Below are 18,965 nucleotides of genomic sequence, written 5' to 3'. Positions count from 1 at the left end.
ATTACATAGATACAGACACATTACGGAGATTGAGACAAAAAATATATAATTTGGACCACCCCTCCCCCCCAGTAAATTTCAATCTGTCCCTTAGAGACTTACCCAAAAAGACTCAAAGCTGTAACCACAGCCAACGGTTCTTCTAAAAAGTATTGACTCAGGGCATGTATTTAATTTTTAATACATTTGAAAACATTTCTAAAAAAACATGTTTTCACTTTGTCATTATGGGGTATTGTATGTAGATGGTTGAAAAAAAATACATATTGAATCCATTTTGAATTCAGGCTGTAACACGACAAAATGTGTAATGAGTCAAGGGGTACTAAAACTTTCCGGAGACACTGTAGCTGAAACTGGTCAGTGCTCCACATTTCAACTGGAAAATGCTTCCAGCATAACACTGCCATCCAGTGGCCATGAAGAGAATAGCAAAATCAGCTCTGTCCTTGGCATTGAGAGAACAGAACCTTGAATTTATGTGCATGCAAAAAAATATAGTCAATGGGCTCTGAGGAAATAAAAGTTATAGTCGATCATAATGGCTTGTGCATAATCATGTTGCCAAGGTAACAGACAAATACAATCACCCTAAGGCTTTTATGATCAATATCAACAAAGGCAAAACCTCAGGCCCAACCCCTTCATTAAAGGAACCCGCTGACAAACAGCATAGATATATATATACACATCATAGTCTGACAGAAGTGACTCTTCTCAATCAACCCCCTCTGCATGAGAGTGCTACCTTGAGTTACCAGAATATGACTCTGCAAAGTTCTGCCTGTGCTGGTGAGAGGAGCTGTACAACCATCTGCCACACAGTCACAACCCAGCAGGTTTCCCCCCAGCACACACAGCCATTCATCAACATATTAACATGGGTCCTGCCCTTAGCCATACGCCTCTCACAAGGCTAAATGAAGTCTGAGAGTCATTCCATCGTAACAGATGTACAAGACTACACTAGATGTACTGTTTGAGTTCTCTACAGTTTAACCTGAACTCTGGCAGAGAAAAATAGGTTCTCTGATGAAAAATGCTAAACTAATAGGATAGTCAGGAAATACTGTATGTGGTATGGAACACACAGTGGAGAGTTTTACTGTGGACACAGGGTAGAGACACAAACCTTGATGTGATTCAGGCAGGCTCTCTCACCTGGACTGATAAAGGAAATTAAGAAAAAGAACAACTGGACAATAGCAGCTGGAAGAGAAGCTAGTTTGAACATTGGCTCTGCAGTATTTCTTCTCTAGACGACTTCGCTAATAAAGAACTGATAATAAATAACTACTCTCAACCTTCACTGAATAATAGATTTTGGGCTTTCTCTCTCTCTTCATGTTTGTATGTGTGTGTGTGTGTGTGTGTTAACTGCCAAAGTTTCAATATTTCAACCTTTTTATTGGAAAAGGGAAAATAACAGGCTATTATATCTTTACAGCCCCTTGCAAAAATGCATTGGAAGCTTATCTCCCCATTGACTTTCTGCATTGCCTTAGAAGCGCTTATCTCCATGTTCCTCTGTGAACGGTCATGCTAAGATACAGCCAACTGTCACTGTGTATGCAGTCTGTAGTCAGCGATAAATACAAAAAGCACACACAAGGGAAAATCTTTAAGATAATTCATCTTTGATACAGGCAAGGTTTTACATCAGTCTCTTAGAGCTAAGATAAAGGTGGAATTGTAAAGATGTGATTAACTATTTCTGGGCAAGTGTGTTGATCCCAAAAAGAAGATATGTGTGTTTCTGCGTTGATACAACCCACATTCCAACACCCCTTAGAAGATAGAGAGCCAGTACAACCATAGAATCCCTGCCAGGGAACTTACAAAACTGTTTCAATTCAGGAGAGTCTGAATGAGGACTATAATGGGAGCATTGATGTTGGCAGCTTTGCAGAAAGCTTATTTTGCAACAATCTGTCAGGATGGAGGAAGCCAAGCATTATTTTCTCTTCATCTCCATAAGCATTTATAATTGCTTTCCCAAAACAAATGTTTTCACTTTAGCTTTTTGAGCAACTTAATCATCACAAAAAGCAGTATGTCAGATAATCTAATGGTATGGAAATGAAAGTATAGTGTTATTTGTCAAGCCATCAATGAAAACGCCATAACCTAGATCTAAACACTAGACAATTTGTAAATGACAATGGATTAAGTATAGACACCGTCACCCCCCACCCCACCCCACCCCACCACCCGCAAGGTTTGAGCAATGCCCCCCCCAACCCCCCCAAAAGTACTTGATCATTACACAGGTGCTGGGGGGTTGGGAGAGACAATAAAAGGCCGCTCCAACATTTTTGTCACACAACACAGATGTCTCACATTTTGAGGGAGCGTGCAATTGGCATGCTGACTTCAGGAATAGCCACCAGAGCTGTTGCCAGGAGTATTTCTGTCTGTAATAAAGCCCTTTTGTGTTGAAAAACTCATTCTGATTGGCTGGGCTTGGCTCCTCAGTGGGTGGGCCTGGCTACCAAGTGGGTGGACCTATGCCCTCCCAGGCTCACCAATGGCTGCGCCCCTGCCCAGTCATGTGAAATCCATAGATTAGGGCCTAACGAATTGAGTTAAATTGACATGTTCATATGCTATCAGGGAGTCCCGACCTCCTGGGGTGTATGCTACGCCAGTGCAAAAAACATTCCCAGTCTTGTGACTTCAAAAATGAAGAGGGAGCTGTCCACTGTTCCTAGTGCTGAGTAGTGCTTCCATCTTGTGGCTTTGACCTGCTACTGCAAACTTGCAACAAAGGATAATACTCACCCAGACATTCAGATTGAGTTAATAGTGGAAAGAATGCCAGCTGCTTTGCTGTGAATAAAAAGATTGTGGATTTGCCGTCTTCATGCTATCAAAATATGTATTTGTGAACAGACATGGAATGGGCTATGGGTCTTGCGAACACAGGCTCATTTTCAACTTTTCCTCTTATCCTTGTCAACTCCTCTCCTTCCTTCCCTTCATACTCTCCCATTGAGACAGGTAGAGTCAGAGCCCTCCCAAGGAGCACCATCTGTCCCATGCTCCCCTCTCCCTGGTGTGTGTTTGCGTTGGCATACACACAGAGAGATGAACCATTCATCAGGCCCTGTCCAGCCTAAACACTCCCCAACTTGAGGGCACATTAACCTTGTGCTGTGGTGCTGTGCTGCTATGAGAGAGACAGTATCTGTGGAACAATATGTTCATCACAAACCGCTCTAATAACATCCTGATAATTCCTGGAAGATTTGGCAGCTTTGCAGAAAGCTTATTTTGCAACAATCTGTCAGGATGTAGCTTGAAAGTTGTGCAGCTCCGGTGGCCTGGTTTGGTGATCTTAATGTTGGTAACAAAAACAGGCTAGACAGGGTTGTAAAGGTGGCCAGCAAGCTCAGAAAGCAAGTAGTTAGGAGAGCTAACAGTATTCTCGACTGTCCTGATCACCCTCAGGTTGTCATTTTAGACTTCCCAAACTCAAGAGCAACAGATCCAATAACTATTTTATCCCACAGGCGGTAACTATCTGAATCTGCACATGATGTTTTGAGACTGTAACCGATCTCATTATTTTACTTATGTGTACACTGTATCTGTTGTATGGTTTTCACAGTTTTTAATGTTGTTTTCATTGTTTAACCCAGACTGCACAACACATTTCCCAATTGTGACAATAAAGATATGGATTGATGATTGATTGATTGATTGATGAATAAGGTTAACAATATTTTTATCTTCATAATGCCTAACATTCTTTTTCAATTCAGCATGAAGATATGAACCATTTAAAGTACCTTGGGTTCCCAATTGCTTACTGTGTACTGCAGTTACTATTCCTGTTTAGATTCAGGCCGGGCTTCAATCCGATTGTGTTTTGTCGGCAAATCACGTTTTAAAGGCAATGCTTACATGTTCGTGGAATCAAGGTAAACGCTTTCAGCGGAAATGACCTTTAAATGGTGCATTGTCTAAATCTGTGATCAGACTGAATCCTGGCCGTAATTGTCAAATATATTCTCCCAAATACTTGCCCCATCCCCAGCCAGGCAGTCACATGCGATATCTTACCTTGCCCATGGACAATCTCTAGGATGTGGAGGAAGAGGAGGAGCAGGAGAGAGGAGGGTATTCTGGACTGAGAGGAGAGTGGTTTTGCTCTGTCCTGATAGTCCATAGTCACACAATGGGCATCTGTAATCACAAGTAGTCATCAACATAGACATATTGAGAACATCTCTGATGAGTGACGTCTAGTTTAGCTGTTTATTTTTCAGTTATTAGTAGTGGTAGTGCTTCATTCTATAGCTAGAGCACTCCTGATATATCCAGGAGTGATAAGTATACCTTTTGTTGTCTTTATCTGTTGTGGTCTAGTACGGTCTTTTTTCTAGCTAGGGCCATCTGCTTTAAGTGCTGCCTGCCTTTCAAGTGGCCTACTTGGTGTGTGAACTGCTGACTGCTGATCATTTGCAGATAGTTGTTGACACATCAACCAGGATCAAGGGGCAGGACAATTTGTGACTTGTTTTGGTAATCAGTGGTTGTATTGGAGGGGGAGTGGTTTCACCTCTCCTAAGCAATCAGCAATTTGTACAGGGAGGTGTGCTCTCCGCCTCTGCTAGGTAGTTAGCAATTAGTGTTAGTTCTTCAGTCTCCCCTGGTTTCTCAGTGGCATCTGTAAGTGGCGGTCATGTCAGTGACACTTTTGTTGCAAAACTAAGACCGTTGCCTAAACAAAGCTAGTTTTGTCGAGTTGTTCGAGGAAGGAAAGAGAGGAAGGCTCCACACCCCTCCCTCACGTGAGTATCTTTCCTAGTTAATTTTCAAATGATCAATTTAGATATTTTGTAGCTATGTCAACTATGTGTGTTTTCTATACCTGTTCGCACATCTCCCTGTAGGCTTTAGTGTACCCTGCGCGCACAACCCATGTGGAATTACGGGTCTCTGGCAGCGTTTGGAACTGCCGATCTGCCGAGTTCGTCTCAGCCTATGCTGCCTTTCAGTCCCTTTACTTTTTGGCTTTGACAGAGACATGGATCACCCCAGAGAACACCGCTACTCCAGCTGCTCTTTCATCATCTGACTATGTTATCTCTCATAGCCCGAGAGCATCTGGCCGTTGTGGTGGTAGCACAGGTCTACACATTTCTCCTAAATGGAGATTTTCTTTTTTCTCCCTCACTCACCTGTCCATCTCCTCATTTGAATTCCATGCTGTCACTGTCACTTGTCTATTCAAGCTTAACATGGTCATCTGTCGCCCACCAGGTGCCCTTGGAGAGTTCCTCAATGAGCTTGACATCTTGATTAGCTCACTTCCTGACGATGGCTCACCGCTTTTCGTACTTGGCGACTTCAACCTCCCAACATCTGCCTTCGGTAAATTTCCTTGCCTCTTGACATGACCCTTTCCCAATCCCCTCCAACTCACAAGGCAGGCAATACACTTGACCTCATCTTTACTAGATGCTGCTCGCCTACTAATCTCAATGCAACCCGCCTCCAGGTCTCTGATCACTACTTTGTTTCCTTTTCTGTCTCCCTTTCCTCCAACCCTAACTACTGTCATGACATGGCCCTCTTTGGGTATTGCATGCCTTCCCCCTCTCTCTCTCTCTCTCGCCTACACCCAGGCTGCTGTTATCTCAGGTCGTAAATTCCTGGAGGAGACTCTCTTCCTCATGGCCAGACATTATAAAGAGAGAAGATGTTTCACAGGAGAACAAAGGAATTTCTTCCACGTCACAACTTGAGAACTGAACAATATTCATGTTCTGGAGAATGTATAAACGGTCGGTGAAGTATCCAGCTACGAACTGGACCGTTTTGTACAATTTTGTGAAACTCATGAGACAATACAGCAACATTACCATATCCCTGTTTATACAAGAGTCTGTTATGAGGCTTGAATCTAATTGTTGTATAAAATGAATGAGTAAAGGTGAAACTATTTGTGAAATTATGTAATGTGATTTTAAACTGTTTAATGAGAGGAACTCCGATTCCCGCCCCATGAGCACAGACATTGATCTGGCGTCATGGGACAGCCCCTTTCTGCTCTTCCGAATATAAATTCCCAAGGTGGGGGTTATATTCAGACCAAGCTTACCTCAATTACGAGAGGGCTAAGGTTTGAGCCCAGACCAGCTTACCTCGATAACCGAGAGGGCTATGGTTTGAGTAGATTGCTGAATTCTTAACCATTCCACGTGGATAACAACATTGCTGAATGTTACTCTGAACTATCCATTCTAACCATGGCAGAGAGAGAGAGGGCGGACGAACTCTCCAACAGAAACAAACTTTCCAACAGAGATCACGACGACACACTGAGTGTGAATATACAGTGGGGAGAACAAGTATTTGATACACTGCCGATTTTGCAGGTTTTCCTACTTACAAAGCATGTAGAGGTCTGTAATTTTTATCATAGGTACACTTCAACTGTGAGAGACGGAATTTAAAACAAAAATCCAGAAAATCACATTGTATGATTTTTAAGTAATTAATTCGCATTTTATTGCATGACATAAGTATTTGATCACCTACCAACCAGTAAGAATTCCGGCTCTCACAGACCTGTTAGTTTTTCTTTAAGAAGCCCTCCTGTTCTCCACTCATTACCTGTATTAACTGCACCTGTTTGAACTCGTTACCTGTATAAAAGACACCTGTCCACCCACTCAATCAAACAGACTCCAACCTCTCCACAATGGCCAAGACCAGAGAGCTGTGTAAGGACATCAGGGATAAAATTGTAGACCTGCACAAGGCTGGGATGGGCTACAGGACAATAGGTAAGCAGCTTGGTGAGAAGGCAACAACTGTTGGCGCAATTATTAGAAAATGGAAGAAGTTCAAGATGACGGTCAATCACCCTCGGTCTGGGGCTCCATGCAAGATCTCACCTCGTGGGGCATCAATGATCATGAGGAAGGTGAGGGATCAGCCCAGAACTACACAGCAGGACCTGGTTAATGACCTGAAGAGAGCTGGGACCACAGTCTCAAAGAAAACCATTAGTAACACACTACGCCGTCATGGATTAAAATCCTGCAGCGCACGCAAGGTCCCCCTGCTCAAGCCAGCGCATGTCCAGGCCCGTCTGAAGTTTGCCAATGACCATCTGGATGATCCAGAGGAGGAATTGGAGAAGGTCATGTGGTCTGATGAGACAAAAATAGAGCTTTTTGGTCTAAACTCCACTCGCCGTGTTTGGAGGAAGAAGAAGGATTAGTACAACCCCAAGAACACCATCCTAACTGTGAAGCTTGGAGGTGGAAACATCATTCTTTGGGGATGCTTTTCTGCAAAGGGGACAGGATGACTGCACCGTATTGAGGGGAGGATGGATGGGGCCATGCATCGCGAGATCTTGGCCAACAACCTCCTTCCCTCAGTAAGAGCATTGAAGATAGGTCGTGGCTGGGTCTTCCAGCATGACAACGACCCGAAACACACAGCCAGGGCAACTAAGGAGTGGCTCCGTAAGAAGCATCTCAAGGTCCTGGAGTGGCCTAGCCAGTCTCCAGACCTGAACCCAATAGAAAATCTTTGGAGGGAGCTGAAAGTCCGTATTGCCCAGCGACAGCCCCGAAACCTGAAGGATCTGGAGAAGGTCTGTATGGAGGAGTGGGCCAAAATCCCTGCTGCAGTGTGTGCAAACCTGGTCAAGAACTACAGGAAACGTATGATCTCTGTAATTGCAAACAAAGGTTTCTGTACCAAATATTAAGTTCTGCTTTTCTGATGTATCAAATACTTATGTCATGCAATAAAATGCGAATTAATTACTTAAAAATCATACAATGTGATTTTCTGGATTTTTGTTTTAAATTCCGTCTCTCACAGTTGAAGTGTACCTATGATAAAAATTACAGACCTCTACATGCTTTGTAAGTAGGAAAACCTGCAAAATCGGCAGTGTATCAAATACTTGTTCTCCCCACTGTATATATTGATTGCAATTATTCCAGAATGAGTGAGCGTTCATGTGCAAAGGATTAGCATTTCAATTGATATAATTATCAACTTTGTAGTGTCTTTTATCTCCGTCGACCCACACTTCCCTTTTGTCCACCAAGCCACGATACCGGTTTATCCCACTAGGGAAACTCCGCTATTATTTCCTTGTAACTATATCTACTGTTTGTTTGTTTATGCATTTCTGTGATTATTTAGTTAGTAAATAAATGATGTATGGATGATTCATAGTGAAGACTGGGTTCGTGCAGATAACCAACAATTTACTACGTTTGAATGAGACTAACGTGAGGTAAAGAATAATTCATTAATTAGAAGACTAATTATTCAGATATTAAAATATCTGAAAGTTATATTAGGAAAATGATAACTTTGTAATCTGAATATTTTCCTCTTGTGCCCCGACTTCCTAGTTTACATCTACCTGATTAGTTAATTACGTAATAATAATTACAGATATTTGATAAACTAAACAGTCTTCAGTGTAATGATGCCAGGGACATGACACTACTCAGCCCCTACCCAGATGGTCATGCGCCATCGCAATCTTCTCACTCTCTTTCCACCAATTCTTTCTTCTATCCTATTCTCTCTTCTATCCTGGCATGATGACTCCTTGCTGTCCCCAGTCCACCAGGTGCTGCTGCTCCAGTTTCAACTGTTCTGCCTGCAGCTATGGAACCCTGACCTGTTCACCGGACGTGCTACTTGTCCCAGACCTGCTGTTTTCAACTCTCTAGAGACAGCAGGAGCGGTGGAGATACTCTCAATGATCAGCTATGAAAAGCCAACTGACATTTACTCCTGAGGTGCTGACTTGATGCACCCTCGACAACTACTGTGATTATTATTATTTGACCATGCTGGTAATTTATGAACATTTGAACATCTTGGCCATGTTCTGCTATAATCTCCACCCGGCACAGCCAGAAGAGGACCACCCCTCATAGCCTGGTTCCGCTCTAGGTTTCTTCCTAGGTTTTGGCCTTTCTAGGGAGTTTTTCCTAGCCACCGTGCTTCTACACCTGCATTACTTGCTGCTTGGGGTTTTAGGCTGGGTTTCTGTACAGCACTTTGATATATCAGCTGATGTAAGAAGGGCTATATAAATACATTTGATTTGATCTCTCCCTTCTGCTAAATCATTCTTCCTCTTGTCTCCTGATTCTGCCTCTTTGACCCTACTCTCCTCCCTTTCCGCATCCTATGACTCGCACTGTCTCCTTTCCTCCCGGCGGCCCTCTTCTCCTGCTGAGTGCCTCATTGTGAGCTTACAGAACAGGGCTGTGGGCAGCTGAGCAAAAATGGAGGAATACTAAACTTCCGGAGGACCTATCATCTTTTCACTTCCTCCTCTCTAACTTCTCTTCCTCTGTATCTGCTGCTAAAGCCACTTTCTAACACTCTAAATTTCAAGCTTATGCTTCGAACCCTAGGAAACTCTTTTCCACCTTCTCCTCCCTCCTTAATCCTCCAACCCCCTCCCTCTGTGGAAAACTTTGTCAACCACTTATAAAAAAAGGTTGACGACACCAGCTACTTATTCAGCCTATTGAGTCCACTGGTTTCAAACACAGAACTACCCTACGCCTTGACCTCTTTCTCCCCTCTCTCTCCAGATGACATCTTGCGACTAGTGAGGTCTGGCCGCCCGACAACCTGCCCGCTCATCCCCCCCCCCCCCCCCCCCTCATCTGACATCAAAAGCTATAGACCTGTATCCTTTTCTTTCCAAAACACTGGAGCGTGCTGTCTCTGATCAACTTTCTCGTTATCTCACAGAACGATCTTCTTGACCTTAACCTGTCAGGCTTCAAGACGGGTCACTCAACCGAGACTGCTCTTCTCTGTGTCAAGGAGGCTTTCTGCACTGCCAAAGTTGACTCTCTCTCCTGTGTTCTCATTCTCCTAGATCTATCCGCTGCCTTCGACACAGTGGACCATCAGATCCTCCTCTCCTCTCTCTCAGGGCTGAGCGTCTCAGGCTATGCACACTCTTGGATTTCATTCTACTTTGCAGGCCACTCCTACCAGGTGACATGGAGAGGATCTGTGACTGCACCACGTACTCTCACTACTGGTGTCCCCCATGGTTCGGTTCTAGGCCCTCTTCTCTCTGTACACCAAGTCATTCGGCTCCATATCCTCACATGGTCTTTCCTGTCATTGCTATATGGATGACACTCAACTACTTTTCTCCTTCGCCCCTTCTGACACACAGGTGGCGACACGCATCTCTGTGTGCCTGGCAGATATCTCAACTTGGACAACCAGCTCAACCTTGACAAGACGGAAGTGCTCCTCCTCCCGGGAAGGCCTGCTCGCTCAAAGCCCTCCATCACGATTGACAACTCCAGAGTGCAAGGAACCTTGGAGTGACCCTGGGAGACACCATGTTCTCTGCAAACATCAAAGCAAGTGACCCGCTCCTCAAGGTTCATGCTCTATAACATCCGTAGAGTACGATCCTATCTCACACAGGAAGCGGCGCAGGTCCTAATCCAGGCACTTGTCCTTTCCCGTCTGGACTACTGCAACTCACTGTTGGTTGGGTTCCCCGCCACCAAACCTCTGCAACTTATCCAGAATGCTGAAGCACGCCTGGTGTTCAACCTTCCCAAGTTCTCTCATGTCACACTGCTCCTCCGCACACTCCACTGGCATCCAGTTGAAGCTCACATCCACTACAAGACCATGGTGCTTACTTATGGAATAGCAAGAGGAACTGCCCCTCCCTACCTTCAGGCTATGCTCACACCCCAACCCGAGCACTCCATTCTGCCACCTCAGATCTCTTGCCCTGAGTGCAGCTCCCATTCAGCCCAGTCCAAGCTCTTCTCTGTCCTGGAACCAGCTTCCCCCTGAAGCTAGGACTACAGAGTCCCTGCCCATCTTCCAAAAACATCTGAAACCCTACCTCTTCAAACAGTATCTTAAATAATCCTCCTCCTCACCTCAACCCCCCCCCAAAAATATAAATAAATTAACAAGCACTTGCACTTGACCCCTCCCACCCCCCTTCTAGCTCTGACTCTACTGATAGCTTTGTTATTGAGGAAAAATGTACATTCCATGCCTGTGATATGTGGTTATCACACCTAGATAAGAGTGTCTGCTAAATGTAAAATGGTGAAAAAAACTGTGCCATGCTGGGGCAGAGCCGTCTCCCTACAGGAACCTAAGTGATAAAACTGACCTCAATCTGAAATACAATTAGAGAGTTGTGCAGCTTTTCCAATCCTTCTGACCACCATGTCTTCTACTAGATGGTAACGTCATGCAGCTCCTAAAATCAATAAGCACAGCTTTACAGTTTAATGTCCTTTCCTGCAAACTCCAGCCACATCCGACTGAAATGTTATATTATGCAGAATCATTGTGCACGAATTTAGGATCAACATTTAGGGAACAGGTATAGCCGTCTACATGTACTGTTTTACATGTGTTAACTTCAGTCACACTTTCACTTGGGAGGATGTGCTTGGAGAAGCGTTCATAACTAATGGCATGATAAATAGAGCAGATTACTGAACCCTTTGGCCCACATGCAGTGGAAAGGAGAATGGCCCACATCAGGCGGATGTTGAGACCATGACCATCCGATAGCTGGACACCTTTTAATTGGTGGCCTGCTTTTATGTGTAATTATGTTGAGCGCAGAGAGGTGCATCCAGTACATAAGTACCTGTCTCAGTTGCCTAAGTGCCTTTATATTAGCTCTCTACATCCACTCAGTCAGTCTGAGTCACATGGCAACAGAGCCGAATGGCCAACCGAATGCTTTTTACATTATAATGCACTGCTTACCTATTACAGGAGGATAGAGAAGCACAGTGACTAATATAAACAAGGACTGGCTTAATAGAACATAATGAGAAAGAGCAGCTATTAACACCCCTGCAACCTGAACATTCATTTTTCCTCTCTCAGACCATGCTTTAAATTCACTATCTGTCACTGTATCTCTCTCTAGTTCTATCTCTTGGTTTGCTTTGGAGGGCCATTTACAGTAAACACCAACATGAACAGTGCTATAGTTCGTTGATGACCAGCTGAGTGTGAAAGTAATGATTTGAAACTTTCTTCACGCCTTATACATGACAATACGAACTTACCGTGGTCTGTCTGTAGTGTTGCACAGTGTTTGGGAATAAAACCTCGACCTAAGATACCGTTTAAACAATTGTTAACACCTAAACTCAACAAAAAAAGAAACTTCCCTTTTTCAGGACCCTGACTTTCAAAGATAATTCGTAGAAATCCAAATAACTTAACAGATCTTCATTGTAAAGGGTTTTAACACTGTTTCCCATGCTTGTTCAATGAACCATAAACAATGAATGAACATGCACCTGTGGAACGGTCATTAAGACACTAACAGCTTCCAGACGGTAGGCAATTAAGGTCACAGTTATGAAAACTTAGGACACTAAAGAGGCCTTTCTACTGACTCTGAAAAACACCAAAAGTAAGATGCCCAGGGTCCCCGATCCTCTGCGTGAACGTGCCTTAGGCATGCTGCAAGGAGGCATGAGGTTTGCAGAAGTGGCCAGGGCAATAAATTGCAATGTCCGTACTGTGAGACGCCTAAGACAGCGCTACAGGGAGACATGACAGACAGCTAATCGTCCTCGCAGTGGCAGACCACGTGTAACAACACCTGCACAGGATCGGAACATCCAAACATCACACCTGCGGAACAGGTACAGGATGGCAACAACAACTGCCCGATCTGTGCTCAGACTGTCCGCAATAGGCTGAGAGAGGCTGGACTGAGGGCTTGTAGGCCTGTTGTAACCGTCGCTGTTGCAGGTCCTCACCAGACATCACCGGCAACAAGGTCGCCTATGGGCCCAAACCCACCGTCGCTGTACTAGATAGGAATGGCAAAAAGTGCTCTTCACTGACGAGTCGAGGTTTTGTTTCACCAGGGGTGATGGTCGGATTCGCTTTTATCGTCGAGGGAATGAGCGTTACACCGAGGCCTGTACTCTGGAGCGGGATCGATTTGGAGGTGGAGGGTCCGTCATGGTCTGGGACGGTGTGTCACAGCATCATCGGACTGAGCTTGTTGTCATTGCAGGCAATCGCAACGCTGTGCATTACAGGGAAGACATCCTCCTCAATGCCACCAGCCATACTGCTCGTTCTGTGTGCATGATTTCCTGCAAGCCAGGAATGTCAGTGTTCTGCCATGGCCAGCGAAGAGCCCGGATCTCAATCCCATTGAGCAAGTCTGGGACCTGTTGGATCGGAGTGTGAGGGCTAGTGCCATCCCCCCCAGAAATGTTTGGGAACTTGCAGGTGCCTTGTTGGAAGAGTGGGGTAACATCTCACAGCAAAAACGGGCAAGTCTGGTGCAGTCCATGAGGAGGAGATGCATTGCAGTACTTAGTATCTGGTGTGGCCACCAGCTGCATTGACTGCTACTTGTGATTTTGACCCCCCCTTTGTTCAGGGACATATTTTATCAATTTCTGTTGGTCACATGTCTGTGGAACTTGTTCAGTTTTTGTCTCATTTGTTGAGTCTTGTTATGTTCATACAAATATATACACATGTTAAGTTTGCTGAAAATATACACAGTTGACAGTGAGAGGACGTTTCTTTTTTTGCTGAGTTTAGATACACCTGTGTGATCTTCCCCCTTTGGGGTGTGGACCCTCCATCTCCTAAGAAACCATGCTACTGCCCAAAGCCTCTTGTCACAGCAGCTCTCTGACTGGGATTTCAACACCAGCTTTTTGTCATGTATAAGGACTAACAAATGACATTTCTCTTGCCAGTTAATGACAGGTAACAATAGCTAGGAAGGAAGTTATTCCAAAAGAGCTGAATGTTGTATTACCTGTCCGACACGTTCCAGGTCCAAAACAGAATGTGAAAATGACCACACTGTACCCCCATCCATCCACCGGTAAATACCTCGGTCTGTCCTAGACGTCCTCAAACAGTTGTCTGCTGTACATTCCACCACAGAACACAAGGGCAGGAGAAAGTAGAAGTGAGTGAGGTGAAAGGAGAGAAGCATCGAGGGAGAGCGGAGAAATATTGAAGATCATTCTCTATTATCTTGGCTGCATATTTGTTGTGCTCTTTCTATGTTGAATACAGGCTACTGACAAAATAAATTCCTTGCTACCCATGAACAATCTAGATGCAGGGAGAGAGTGAGACAGAGAGAGCAAGAGACAGAGGGGGAAGAGAGAGGGTAAGGAAAGATTGTGGAGAGAGAGTAGAGGAATAGGGTATTACTTGTATTACAAGCCCTGCTGCCTTGTGCACACAGAGAAGAGGGCTCTCACCCTTAACTATAATTGAAAGGAGGAAGGCACTTATTTTCTGTACCTGTAGGTGTACTAGGCATTTCCAGACAAAATGTTTCTTTTTCATAACTCATTATGGATGCTCTGTCTGCCCTGCTCCTGCTACCTGGTGTTCGTACATGACAGTTTGCACATGCGATCGTGCATGACACTTCCACTCATCCTTTTAAAGATGGAAGTAGTTAAATGTTTTGGGGGGTTATATGCAGCTAGATATTCAGTAATAGTTCTCAACGTTTTCCCTAATTTAGACATTTTATTGAATGCTCCTTTATAAGATTCAGTACAACAAAACACATTGTATTATATATCTCCGCGGATAAAATTACAAAAACACAGTTTATGTCGCCAATTATGAAATGAAGGTCATACACACAGGGGACTTGCTGTTTAAAACTGCAGGTGGCATCATTTTCATAAACCTCTTCCCCATCAGATCCAGGAATTGGGTGACCATGAGAACAACATAGCACTCATATCAATTATTAACATGCCAGGGGCAGAGGGGAGATTCCCAGAGAATAAAACACAGGCTATTAATGGATCTATGGAGGGAGGCAGACATATCTGATAATGACCATCACAGGGACATCAAGCCAAGCCTTCCCGGACAGGGGCACTTTACTGATGAGGGATGGGAGGAAGTCAGCAGAACGTCAGGGCGTCTGCCTCCATGTGTCTCGCTGATGTCCTCTAAGGCTCAAACCGCTGTCTGTCTCTGTCTGTGTGCCTCCAGTCATCCGCAGAAGATATATGTTCCACCTGCACTTCAACTCAACTCCCCCCATGGAGAGGCCGTATTATACAATAGTGTCTGTAATGCAGAATATCAAAAAATGACTAAGCACAAGTACAGTATACATTACATTCAAATATAAGTATACTATAATGTATATAAAATAATATAATTTCATTATTTTGGCGCAATAAGATTTGATACTGTTACATTAAATCATAATCATTGCTTGCTGTACCAGGGATTTGGAGAGGTGGGAGTTGAATCTACACTAATTTATGCATTTTTTATTCCCATACATTACCGATACATCAACTTAGGCTGTGAAATACAGTATGTTCATATGGGCAGGCCGATGTTTAGCCACTTGCATAAGCGAGACATTGCCAGAGCAAAGCGGTTGCGTTAAGGGGACGTGCAGGTTGGGCTTGTGTAGGTGGGGGGGGGACTCCATCAGCGTAATGAAGGCTAGGCAGACCCTCAGACACAGAGCACTCTACAGAATTACACAGCAGGGATAAATGAATTGGACAGCTGGGGCACTGCCAGAATGAGGTGGTAAACATTGATAATAGTTTAACAGATTTCCTGATTTGGCCTCATTTTAGATTTGGTTAATTAAGAAATACTAGCTGCCATGACTGAAGTAAAATGTGAGTTGTTTTCAGTGTGTGGTTTGATGGGTGTCTCTTGTATGTGGTCGCTGGTTGGAAGAGTTAGACAAATTGTTTCACCAATTAGCTTTAGCCAGCTCGTGTGTGACTGTGGCAAAGTTGGTTTGACTTTGGATAGCCTGGCTCTGGGGATAGTTAGGAACCATTAAAAAAATTACACAATGTAAATGTGATAATATTTTAATTTTGCACATCTTTTAGTTGTGTCATTAACTGCTTTCAATTTTTTTATATGAATTTCAAAAATCTACAGTTGGTTTGAAGTTTTTAAGTCATTGAAATTTTGACCTACTGACCTTGTACATTTTGTAATTTACTGATGGTCCCTAAATAGCCCCACAGAGATGTCGAATGTCAAACCAAATTAACCATGGGCATTGAGGCTGGACGAATTGAGGCTGTTCTGAGGGCAAAAGGGGTGGAAGGTGTTCCTAATGTTTGGTACACTGTGTGGGAAAGATGCTGTCCACAGATAAGTGCGTGGTCATACGCACATCCTTTGAAACAAAGGTGCTGGGCTATTAAATAGTATTAGTAAAGAACAAGAAGGCCCGCACACTGTTAAAGCTCCCAATTCACTGCTTTATTGACAACGTTTTCCATTCAAAACGGATCTTCGTCAGGTCAAACAAACAAACTGAGTATTCACATCCCAAAACATACACATTTAACCTCACATAACCATTCTTTTTGGTGGGAGCAAAAACAATCTCTAAAAATGTAATAACAAGGAGATGGGTCCATGTAGTAGGTGCAGAAAATAAGATGCTGTCCATCTCATGTCATTTATATTTAGGAGTGTAGTATATTGTGTTGCCCACAGGATGGCAGTGTTGCAGTATGTTACTTGACTGGATGAACATATCAATGATATGTATGCCATGCAAGGCCATAATCAAATGATGACTTCCCTGTTAGTAATTTGGTAGATTGTCAAATTCATCATGCATCATGATACATCCTGCATACATCACAATTTTGATTATTAGATATTTTTTTTTACCTTTATTTAACTAGGCAAGTCAGTTAAAGAACAAATTCTTATTTACAATGACGGCCAAACTCGGACGACGCAGGGCCAATTGTGCACCGCCCTATGGGACTCCCAATCACAGCTGGTTGTGATACAGTCTGGATTTGAACCAGGTTGTCTGTAGTGAAGTCCCTAGCACTGAGATGCAGTCTTAGACCACTGCGCCACTTGGAAACCCATTTTTTAATCCAGTTTGGTCAAGTAAATTATGGGAAAATACCTTTAGGTTTGGTTTCTATAATTTAACACAATATAAAAGAAAATTCAAAGTCAAACAGCTAAGTTGCACTTATACTAACTCAATTATCACTAGCTAGCATACAGTACAGCTTCATTTTGATCATCTGTGTAACCAACAAAAGCAATACAAATCTGTCTGTGAGAGTTCACTTTGCGTTTTGTTATTCTGATTACACTTTTCTCTGTGTAATCTACTGAATGAATGGCGCCACAGTGCTGTGTGTCTGTTATTACATGGCTAGTATTTTAAAGCCATCTCTTTCTCTACATAATAATGATATCCTTGCATTGAAACCTTTTGGTCCAAATATAATAAATTGCTGAAGGAAAAGTACGCTGTTGATTCATTCAGAATGTTGTATTGGAGCTGTTAACCACACTAAAACCAACACACACTTGAGTTGTTCCTGTTGTCATTTTTATTGACACAGAACAACAGCTGTCCTTGGGATACAATGTCAACATTCTTAGTAAACCTGCAGTGCTGTATTCCTTTACAGTATAACCAAAAGTCATCAATACAAACATACAGCAATAAGCAGAAACATATATATTACATCACTTTCTATACCACAACATGTTATATAGTGTGTACCTACAAGGCCACTCATCCAGTACAATCAAATGTTACATTTTTTTTTTTATACAATCTAACAATTTTCTGGAAGGAGATTTATTAAGGAGGATGAGGGTGCCAGGATATGTAAGGTTAAGATGTGTCTTACTGCTGTTTTGAACCATGGGTAAAACAATGCATAGATCAGAGGGTTAAGGAATGAATGAATGTACACAACCCAGGAGAGAAATGCTATGATGACATCTGAATGTGCCAGGTAGTCCTCAGTAAGTGAACCTACATAATATGTGATCCAACCGACGAGGAAAACCGATAACACAACCCCCAGTGTTTTGGTTGCCTTACTCTCTGACATCTTGATCCTAGTTGTGATATTCATCACTTTTACGTGAATTCTTGCCACTTTGAAAATGTTCATGTATAAGCATATAATAACAGAACAAGGTGCAACAAAGGAGACAAAAAGGTCAACAATTCCCCATGTAAAACTGATAATCAACACACATTCTCCATGGCAATTCTTGTTTGCCTGAGAACGATACCATTGACCATTACAGTATAGAATAACAAGATTATATATAAAAGAAAATATCCAGGTTAGGAATATAGAAGTCAATGTTTTTCCAATAGTTATTTTTGAAATGTAGAGTAAAGGATCACAAACAGCAACATATCTGTCAACAGCTATGATAACTAAATTGTATAGAGATGCAAAAATGACAGAAAAAACAATCCCATGAAAAACTGAACACATTGTTTCACCAAGATACCAGCATGACTCGATGACTTTGATGGCTTCCACTGGAATCACAACAATCCCAACCAGCAGATCTGCCACAGCCAGAGAGAGGATGAGCAGGTTGGTTGGAGTGTGGAGCTGCTTGAAGTGAGAGATGGAGATGATCACCAGCAGATTCACAAACACTGTGAATGCTGACACAGAGAAAAAAAAAAGGTGCATGAGTATATTTTCTGCTATGGATCGCACCTCCTTAACGCAAGACGAGTTGTGGAGAGGAAAACAGTATTGTACTGCTTGATATCCATCCACTTCACTGAACGCCATTGGAAAGTAAAAACAGTGTTCTTTTCAATTGAGCGCAATGAATCAAGTGTTATTTCTTAGTGTAGATTCATAGTGTATCTGAATAATAAACTAAACTGTGCAGAGCAGCTTTATTTATATCTGAGTTAGATATAGGAGTGTGTGTGTGTGGGGGCGGTACACCCATTGGAGCCCAGCCCTCTTATCTATTATATTGAAGGAGATTGCTGATGTATAATGAGCTACAGTAAAACAAAACATATTGGCATGAACCTAGAACCTATTGTTGTTGTAGGGATGGCTCATATATATTTTCTAATCTGAGACTTATAATTGCATCAACATAGAGAG

The 18,965-nt window shown here is 43.1% G+C and overlaps 1 protein-coding gene across 1 annotated transcript; it reads right to left on the bottom strand.

Moving 5' to 3' along the window:
- Positions 1-17,642: 17,642 nt before the first annotated feature.
- LOC139536701 (trace amine-associated receptor 13c-like) lies at positions 17,643-18,635 on the bottom strand. The gene has a single exon (XM_071337308.1). The coding sequence runs from the start codon at positions 18,633-18,635 to the stop codon at positions 17,643-17,645; it is 993 nt and encodes a 330-aa protein (XP_071193409.1).
- Between the last annotated feature and the right edge of the window lie 330 nt (positions 18,636-18,965).

Source organism: Salvelinus alpinus, chromosome 13 (genome assembly GCF_045679555.1).
Source record: "Salvelinus alpinus chromosome 13, SLU_Salpinus.1, whole genome shotgun sequence".
NCBI lineage: Eukaryota > Metazoa > Chordata > Actinopteri > Salmoniformes > Salmonidae > Salvelinus > Salvelinus alpinus.
This window is presented reverse-complemented; position numbering and strand designations above follow the sequence as displayed.

Excerpts from the sequence above, each read along its gene's own strand:
- LOC139536701 (XM_071337308.1), bottom strand. The coding sequence starts at position 18,635 with ATGGCGTTCAGTGAAGTGGATGGATATCAAGCAGTACAATACTGTTTT.